Here is a 10,418-nt window from a genome sequence, read left to right on the forward strand (position 1 = left end):
ACTCTCACCAGCCTATCAGAAAGTGTCCTGAACACACAACACACCCCAGCACCGCACACAATGTGCAACGTCTGCCTCAGTGATGGACTCATTCACACCACTGCCACTTAAAACAGAACCAATACCACAAAACAGCAGCATAGACGTGCATGATTCAACTATAGAACTCTTGAATTCCAATGTACTTTCATTATAATACTGTAAGTTCAGGGTAAGGTACTTGATAATACAACATGTGAAACTGTATGTTGTATTCAAGCGTTTGTGTAAGCAGATTTACTATATATAGCATGTAAACAGTGTAAATCTTTTCAACACATTGGTGCTATATTGTAGATACTTGGGTTATGTTATTTAAATATACATTAACTGCAAACATGTACTTGAAAGGGAGACCAAATGTACATTCCACAAAGAACAGACGTCTGTCCTTCAGCCCAGCGTTCTTGAAGTCAGATGGTGTGGGTCGTTTCAGACGAGTCCTTTGCGCTGAACAAACCCACTGCAAAGCTCTCAGACGAGTGTGATTAAACATCAGATGATGTACAGTACTGGAGCCGCATGTGTTAGGGAGCTTTAGATGTGCAGTTATACACTCTAGGTGAACGTTTACGAATATAAGTATGTAGAATTGTTCAGGACTGATATTTCGAAGCTCTGTAATTCAATTTCAGATACATATTGTGGGTCAGGGTGACGTTTGCTTACGCAGTCATTGCAGAAATTATTTTCTGTGATCATGGAATTTTGAAATATTTTACAAAGGCTTCAAACACATTTGAATTTCTTTCTTCTTTAGTTTTGTGTAAAAGCCTTTCACACTGGCTTCCAGCCTCAAGTGTTAGGATTATTATTATTATCATTTATATTTACAGTACAGTGTTTCACCCTATTGCTTGTCATCAGTGAAACCGATTTTTAATCTTAATTCATTTAAATATATGCAACTTCATACATTTACTGACGTTTTTTTTCTTTCTTTCAAATGATGTCAAAATCATTACTGATTTGGTTAAAAAAATGAACATATTCTGTCAGATAGATGTTGAATAGAAAAAGGCACATAAATTTATATAACTTTTTTCTATAGGTTCTGTCATTTCTTTGCTTTATAAGAGCTAAAGAATATTACACTGTGGCTCTCAGAAATGAAAAATAATCTTATTCCCATGAGTCCCAATCAGTCTCTAGCAGCTAGCGTTACTACCATTCTACCCTTTTTACGTTATATTAAAATGCACACTCAGAAATCTCTTCATCATTCTCTGAAATCATTAAACGTTAAGTCTTTGAGCCTCAGTGGCTCTGTCAGCTTTTTTCCCTTTTGTGCATTTTTGAACATGCAGTATTTCCACTCTACATTACAGATCAAAATTTTTAACCATTTTTACCATTTTAACCATTGTCCTGCTGAAATAAGTTTCATTTAATTTAATAGAATATATACTGTAATAGCACACTGTAGCTAAAGGTCTTAGTTCAGTAAGTGGTGTTTTGGTTATTTTGATTAATCATATTGAATCTGTCAGTGGGTTAATTATTAATGTGTTTTCTGATTTGACTGTTTATGCAGTTCACAGTTTTCTGTGGAGGGATTTGGGACCCTTTGAGTGTTTACCATTTGAAACAACCGTAGTAAAAACATTTTTTTACATCATCATGTCTGAAATGATTTCTTAAATATTGTTCAATCAGTATAGAATATTGTGTGTGATTTTTATAATTTGTTTTTTTTATAGTATGAAATTGAAGTTGTTTAGGTGCTTTATGAAAATCTATGCAATCTATGTTTGGCTTTGTACACGTACTAATTTTTATTATTTAAACCATCATGAAACCATAATAGAGCTCAAGAGGTCATTTGCATATATAAATAATCATTGCTTGATCTTTAATAATGTATAATAAAATATTTGTTCAAAAATACAATAGTCTCATATCTTGTGATTTTAGAAGTTAATGAACAAATTGTGCCATTAGGATATTTTTATAGTTGAAGATTATGTAGATTTGTGTCTCTTTTTTGAATATATTGTTCATTTGATTAATTCTCTAATATTTTGTCAACATTAATGATTCTTAATGTACTTTGTTTGGTGGTTGAATGCACCAATAATTTAGTTCCCACTTCATTAGCACGTCTGTGTTGAAACAAACATTCGGTTTGGCTTTCTGTATACTGTAGTACTTCTCTCATATATGCTATAATGCCAATAAGAAAGCAAGAAAAAAACTTACATCAAGTAATCCATTATCTTTATTAAAACTGATAAGGAGAAATAGAAGATAAAATCAACTAATTTAAAAGAAGAACCATGAACTGAGAGCATAAATGCAAAACTTTGCATGCACTAATCATCATTATAGGTATATGGCATCTTTATATTCTTAAAACGACCAATAATTCAATATTCAATTTTTACACAGTGAGATTAGCATTTAGGTGCATTATTCGTTCTGGCAGGTTTTAAGATTACAATATAGTGAAACAAAACTGGGTAAACAAGCAAATAAACATTTCTAGCCATATTTAGTATACATAAAAACTGTTAAGGAAGGTGAAGATATGAAACTATTTGCAAGCAGAGAGATTTAGCATAAGTCTGCTCTCTCTAATAAGCAGAACAGACGCGGTTCCATCACATTTACCAACTAATGAGAATAAGAGCACAAATTTATAGGAAAGTTCACCCGGAAAATGAAAATTTGCTGAAAATGTACTGAGCCTCATTCCATCCAAGATGAGTTTTTCAACTGAACAGATTTGGAGAAATGTAGCATTACATCACTTGCTCACCAGTGGATCCTCTGCAGTGAATGGGTGCCGTCAGAATGAGAGTTCAAACAGATGATAAAAACATCACAAACAATAATCCACAAGTAATCCACACCACTCCAGTCCATCAATTAATGTCTTGTGAAGTGAAAAACTGCATGTTTGTAAGACACAAATTCATCAAGATGTTTTCATTTTAAACTGTCACTTCAGGCCATAATATGAGTCCATAATCCATTTAACGCTTCCTCCAGGAAAGAAGCCCATCCTGTTGTCCTCTTTTCACATCAAAATCCACCGACACGTTTGTTTAGATCTGTTTTAGACTGTTTATGCTTGTAAATGTTGCTTGATCTGTACATATTACTCTCCTGATTTAGATGAGACAACTTTTCACTGGAAAAAGGAATATTATGGATAGTAAATTTTATTTTATTTTAAAAAGTCTTAAATGATGGATTTGTTTCTTACAAATACACTCGATAAGACGTTAATTGATGGACTGGAGTTGTCTGAATTACTTGTGGATTAATGTGATGTTTTTATCAGCTGTTTGGACTCATTCTGACGGCGCCCATTCACTGCAGAGGATCCATTGATGAGCAAGAGATGTAATGTTGAATTTTTTCAAATTTGTTCTGACGGAGAAACAAACTTATCTGCATCTTACAAGGCCTTGGATTAATTTTTGGGTGAACTATTGCTTTAATTTAAAGACCTGCTTCTGTACACATCCTACCAGACCATGAGAGTTGCATGCACAAACAAAACACAAGCTAATTAATTAGTAGAAACCCTGTCATACTTCACCAATGCCATTACAAAAATACACTTTCCTTCCTATTCTATACAAGAGAAAAAATTCCAGATTTAGTCTTGTTATATTGCAGTAAGAGGTTTGGGAATTCTCCATCCATCATAAAATATAGACATCCAGTCATATACGCAATATATGTTATTTACAGTCCCAGTAGATTGCTTTAATATGTGTATATGGGTGATGGATTTTTGACCGTGTGGTGATGAAAGGGTCGACACGCTGTCATTCAGATACTGCGAGTGGTGCGACGGAGGGTGTGACTGATGTCTACGATACTCCCATCACACCTCAATGATGCTGATAGATGCCACAGACTGGTGGAACTGCAACAGACAGGAAGACAAAAAAAAACCGAGTGAAAAAACGAGAAGAGTGATTCTCCTCCGTGGGGCCTGTTTCATTAATGCCAGCAATCGTTTGTTTTGTGGCGGTCTGGGACACGATGGCTTCCTGGACGGATAGAACACCTCTGGATTTATTTGCAGTTTGAGATTATTGTATATATAGCTGTAAGCTCTAAGATGTAATGCACACAGAGATAAATGCACATAATTTTGCTCTGTAGCAGTGCAGTATGTTGAAATTGATGTCATCTCTTGGTGCAAGAGATAACATCATCAGAGGGTCTGATATTGATTTTTATCATGCGTCTAAAAGGCCTGTTTTTTTGATGTGTTATAAGGACTAATGGTGGCACATAGTGGAACGGGTGAAATGTGAAGCGTCTGTGCTTTTTTTTCAAGCGTTTTATCGCTCTGAATTTCCAACACAGAGAAAGTGCCAAATGAAGAGCTACAGGAATATGGGAAGGATAAAAGGCACATGGTGGTTTTCCTGAGATGGTTTATTTTAGATGTAGGTCAGTAGCTCTGGTGTTTGATCCACAGAACTTATGCTGAAAAGTCTCAGATTCTAAAATTAAGTGCCATGCATAATATTTTCCACTTTTCTCTCCAGTCTGTATCTTCATGGATGCTACAAAGTAGTAAAAATTATGATATTATGGCCATTATTATTTTAATTATAATTAGCATTAGTTTAGTCATGTTTTAGGTGCTGTTCTATAGGGTTGGGTAAAAGTATTGTTTTTTGGATTAATTGCAATCTTCATTTGAACAATTTCGATATTGATTCTTAAAATCCCAAAATCGGTTTGGCTGGATGCAAATGTACAGTATTTGTATAGTGCTCCATAATCTGGGCCCTGTAGTCAGCTTTTAAAATGATTATTGTAATAATTTACAGTTCTATTCATAAATGTACATACAGTGGGTACGGAAAGTATTCAGACCCCCTTAAATTTTTCACTCTTTGTTATATTGCAGCCATTTGCTAAAATCATTTAAGTTAATTTTTTTTCCTCATTAATGTACACACAGCACCCCATATTGACAGAAAAACACAGAATCGTTGACATTTTTGCAGATTTATTAAAAAAGAAAAACTGAAATATCACATGGTCCTAAGTATTCAGACCCTTTGCTCAGTATTTAGTAGAAGCACCCTTTTGATCTAATACAGCCATGAGTCTTTTTGGGAAAGATGCAACAAGTTTTTCACACCTGGATTTGGGGATCCTCTGCCATTCCTCCTTGCAGATCCTCTCCAGTTCTGTCAGGTTGGATGGTAAACGTTGGTGGACAGCCAGGGGTCTGAATACTTTCCGTACCCACTGTATATCCCTTGCAGATTTTTTTTCAAAGTAAGAGCATCATTAAAATTTTACTAAATAAAAAGGGAAAAAAAACATTGTACTGCAAAATAATGACAAGAAATGTCTTTCTGTGGAGTTGTCCTTGCAGGCTGCATGCAATAACAAACACTAAACTACAATCAGTGTAGTCTGATTCCCAAAACGAAGGATTATTTTGAGCTGGTTCTTTTAGTAAATAGTCCAAAAAGAGATACTAATTTGAATCAGTCTGGATAATTCTCAGTTTAATTTACAGCATTAGCAGGGAGAGAATTAGTATTATTACTGAAACATACCCAAATGAATCAGAACCGAATCAGTTCAAGAGCTTGTGAATGGAAAAATCTGTGTCGAAGCCCAGTCTGACTATTCTATATTATTTATAAACAAAACTAATGATTCTGGGACCCTGACACACTTTCTCTTGCAAACTGCTCAGCATTACTGACCAGAGCCAAAAACATGCTAAACAGTGAATTGTAGCATTGTCTGCACAAATATAAAGCTCCATAGGCTTAGTTTATGATCCCGCAAAAGTGATACATGAGAAGAAGTCCCTGAAGCCTTTCACATGAGTCAGGGAATGCAAGACTGGCCTAGTATTGACAGGCTGATGCTCTGGCCATTATAGTGTTTGGCCTCATTCTTCATTGCTGGCAGGTTTCATCCGACAAATAACAAAAAGGTTTTATCAATCAGAGGTTTTATCAATTGGCAGTTCCTAGGAAGACAGTCTTTGTGAAAAGTGAGATGGATAGCTATCTAAATGCTTTTCTCCTTTCTGTCTTAGTCTTTCTGCAGGTGTTAAACGTGATTTGGTTGTTTTTCCCTGTCCTCTTAGCTCTAAATGCTTATGCTATGCTTTTCATTAAGAGCTAATGAAAAGTATCGTGTCTGAGAAATAGATTTCTCAATTTCAACTCAATCTGAGGTTTTGAAAACAGGGGAATTGAGGGAATTGTGGGGGGAAAGTATAAATGCATATCTGTTTTGCACTGAAATTGACAAAACTGGTGATATGTGATCTGATGTGGTGAAAGATTTTAGTTGAAAGTTAAAAATCTGTTACAGCACATTCGTCTACAACTAAAACTGCATTTTCAAAGGGTGCTTTACTTCAACATGAAGATTTTTTTTTGTCCTGTAAGTTATGTTCAAATATGACTCTAGAATAAGACTTTAAAGAGTTACTACAACTACAATTCTGTCTGTCATTTGTTCACCCAATATCTTTGAAATTTCATTGGAAGAAGAGTGATACAGGTTTAGAGTAAATGCGGACACAATTTTCATCTTTCTTTAAAAGGACTTTGGCTAATTAGGAAAGACCGTTTGATGTTGAGGAAAAGGTTTACAGATGTCCCACCTTGCTCTGCAGCAGACCTCCGCTGTGGTGCTCTGGTGTGGTTCTCTCTGAGGATGGTTTTACCTTCTCTTTGCTGTTGCTGGAATCGTTGTCCTTTATTATGTCATACTGCCGGCAAAACAAGGCAATTACAGCTGCAGAAAAAGAGAAGACATTGTGACATGGAGTCGTTGTACTGTAACTCTACAAAGCTCTGGAGACACAGACTGATAGGTAGAGTCGCTGAAGCATCCAACCCTAAGACAATTACTGAATAAACAACTGTGCCCGGTTTACCTCCATTTCACCTCTGTCTCTTACTGTATGTCAGCCCACTTTCTTAAGTAGTTCAGCACAAAGCATGTGGTTTAATAGTCTCGTATAGACGAAAAGTTTAGTGTCAGTATGATTTTTTTAAAGAAAGAAATTAATACTTATATTCAATGATTGAATTGATTAATTTCATTGTCACTCAAAAGTGACAGTAAATACATTTATTAATGTTACAAAAAAATCGAATATATGCTGTTCTTATAAAATTTCAATTCATCAAAGAATCCTGAAATAAAATGTGTCCACTGTTTCCTTTCACGGTGTTTCTTGAGCACCAGATCAGCATATTAGGAAGAATTCCGAAGGATCATTTTACACTCGAGAATTTTCTGCTTTACCAACTCAGGAATAAATTATACATTTTAAAATGTATTTCAATAGAAAAGCGTTATTTAAAATTTGTATAATATTGCTGTTTTTACTGCATTTTTATCAAGTAAATGCAGCCTTGGTGAGCAGAAGACACTTTTTTTTAAATCATTAAAAAATCTTAGTGACCCCAAAATTTTTAACTGTAGTGAACATCCTTTTTTTTAACATTTCAGTAACACCTTTTGTATGATCAAAAATAGACACAGTGGGGAAGTATGCAGAAAGCATGAAAAACTAAAATATGGCTGTTTTGGCACAAAAAACACTAACTACATTTTAAGTGGACTTGATATGATATTTATTAAATCGTTTTTAGCATTTCTGTGTGTAAATCTAGGGTGACAGAGTCACTTTTAAATCAGGGTGTGGGGCTGCCCCTGCTCTTCATGTTGGACACGTTCAGCAGATAGAATTCCTTTCAGTAGTCAAAGACATTCCTTGTTTGCTGGAGTGGAAGTTGCAATTGAGCGCATTAATTATTTTGTGACAGTGAGGCAGACTGGCTCAGTGCCTTACGTAAACAGAGAAGTGCTTCTCTTTCCCGTGCCCTTCTCAATATTCAGCCAGTATTCATATTTTATCAGTTTAATGCATATTATGGTCTTTCAAGGCTTTTAGAGCTGGCATGTATAGTGGAATTTTAAGCACCACTTAATTCAAGTGATGCTGAAATTATCCAGGTGAAATATTAATAACCATTAGCAGATCCAAGACAAATTATAATCCCTCTCTCTTTCTCAAACTCATTTTCTTTTTGTCTCTCTCGGAGGTTAATAAACCATGAGGTAATGTTTGCAAGCATAAACAGTAGGCATAAACAGTCAGAACAGAATTCCATGGCTTGGATTAATAGAGTCGACACATTTCCTTTGAGCTGACATCAGTGTCTCACCTGCCCACATAAGAAGCACCACCACAATGATGATCATCTCTCCTGTCTGCAAGTGTCGAGCTTTATCCAGGCCTTGGACAGTCGGGTCATCTGTTAGAGGTGACAGAGGGTCATCTGTGAGTGATTGTATTGAGAACTGAACGATCATTTATAGCTGATATAGTAATCACTGAGCCAAAAAGAAATTAAAAGTGCATAATTTTGATTCTTGAGGTCATGAATCAGAAATTGTGATAATAAATTTTCTATGCACTACCATTCAAAAGTTTGGAGTATTTTGTAGAAAGTGTGATACAGTTCAGGATTCTTTGATTAATAGAAAGTTCCAAAGAAGATCATTTATTTGAAATTGAATTATTTTGCATCATTATGAATGTCTTTAGTGTTACTTTTGATCAATTTAAAGGAGACATATTATGCCCCTTTTTACAATATGTAATATAAGTCTCCTTGCTGAATAAAAGTATGTCTTACTGACCACCAACTTTTCAACGGTAGTTTAAATAAATACATTTAAATAAATAAATGTAGAATCAACTGGAATAAAAATAATAAGAATAAACAAATAACATACTCCCGGCGTGTGTGTGTGTGCTTTTTTACTGTGTTGAGGAAGTGTATCAGTGAAAGAGCGAGTAGAACTGACAGGTTACTCAGGAAGAGTATAGAGTAGTCTGTGTAAATGTATGTATCTGTGTCTGTCTGAGTGTCTTTGTGACTTGTGGTTGTATGAGAAAATAAACTCTATATGTGGTGGAGCAAAAGGTGTGCCCCTCCTGGACACAGCTGGAGTTGTGATGGAGAAGAGTGAATGAGTCTGTGAGCCCTAAACAATAAAGAGACTTGTATGAATGTTGTTTTAGAAAAAAAGTATGCCAAGATATGGACTTTGCAGATTATTGAAATAATAACAGATTAATTGAAATGAGATATACATTTAATATTTAAAGACTTGTCTAACCAGATTAATAAAAAGATTGCACGTGCTTAAAACTTTATATTTAATAACTGAAGACTTCTAAAATTGGTATCCCTTTATCCCTGGGACACGGTATGAAAGTTAATCCACTACAGAGATTCAGAGATTTAGACTTGAGTTAACTAAAAGATAACTTTTGTAGTGCAATGTTGAATGAGAGACACACCTTCCAAAAATTTTAACTTTTGTCTCGTCAGTTGTAGAAGATTTTAATTAATCAAAATGTAAATTGCTCAGGTATAATCGGTGTGAATGTGGCCATTTATGTATTAAGGTATTCTACTATTATAATCATGTGTATTTGCCTGCATGTATAGAAATCTGTATGAGAATGGAATGTGCAGACATATGGTGAAGTACATGATAAGCACATGATGGCACATAATAGGTCCCTTATTTTCACAGAACATAAAATTAAGGCCTCATGACTGCATCGTGATGATCCCATAACAAATATGAATGAAACCATTAAACACACCTAGAGAACAAACAGTATATAAGAGAGTACAGAAAAAGAGTCTGGAGATTGCTCTGCAGAGTTCTCTCAGGTTTTATTGTCTCTGAAAATAAAATCACTTCTGGCATCAAAATCCCAAGACTCTGAGAAAGATTCTTCACAATAGCAGCAGAAGCCACCACATTTTGGCGCCCAACGTGGGGCTGGACAGGAGCAGAGGGTGGAGAACCACTTTGGGCTGGCTTGACGAACAACATTTTTAGTGGCCACTAAATAATAAAGGTAGACAGTTTTTTTGCTTATATAATAAATGTTGTTTGCCACAGTCAGCCAGTGGTGGTATAGACCCTCGAAAATGCTCCACAACAATGCTGAACTCTTTGGGGAAAAAGAAAAAAAAAAAGGGTATACAAGATGTCTAATAGAAAAAAATATGGCTGATCAAATAAAAAATATTGGTCACTCCATTTTGTTTAATGGTAATTTTCTAGGGCTAGATTGCATAAAATAACAATAAAAAATTTACTCCAAAGATCCAAAATCATAAAATCACATATGCTGTCATCACTGAGGATAACAAGATGGAAATGTTGATGGCCATGGATCCTGGATTATGCAGAGATCTCCAATCCTCTTCTCAAAGTAGCTCATGAGCAATAACAAAAAAGTATTTGTATAAAATCTAAATTAGACAAACAAGTGACATTTGAGAAATTATAATTGGCTTTCTCAAGTGCACAATGCCCAGGCC

The 10,418-nt window shown here is 35.1% G+C and overlaps 1 protein-coding gene across 1 annotated transcript in view; it reads right to left on the minus strand.

Moving 5' to 3' along the window:
- Positions 1–3,351: 3,351 nt before the first annotated feature.
- Positions 3,352–10,418, minus strand: part of LOC107701471 (fibronectin type III domain-containing protein 4-like) — a 35,954-nt gene continuing 28,887 nt past the window's right edge. Inside the window, exons 4-6 of the mRNA XM_016503477.1 lie at positions 8,232–8,321; positions 6,656–6,789; positions 3,352–3,919 (exon numbers count right to left, since the gene is read on the minus strand). Coding sequence (XP_016358963.1) covers positions 3,878–3,919; positions 6,656–6,789; positions 8,232–8,321 — 266 coding nt within the window. The 3' untranslated portion in view covers positions 3,352–3,877. The remainder of the gene's footprint in view (positions 3,920–6,655; positions 6,790–8,231; positions 8,322–10,418) is intronic.

This window comes from Sinocyclocheilus anshuiensis, unplaced genomic scaffold (genome assembly GCF_001515605.1).
Source record: "Sinocyclocheilus anshuiensis isolate Anshui unplaced genomic scaffold, SAMN03320099.WGS_v1.1 scaffold1051, whole genome shotgun sequence".
NCBI lineage: Eukaryota > Metazoa > Chordata > Actinopteri > Cypriniformes > Cyprinidae > Sinocyclocheilus > Sinocyclocheilus anshuiensis.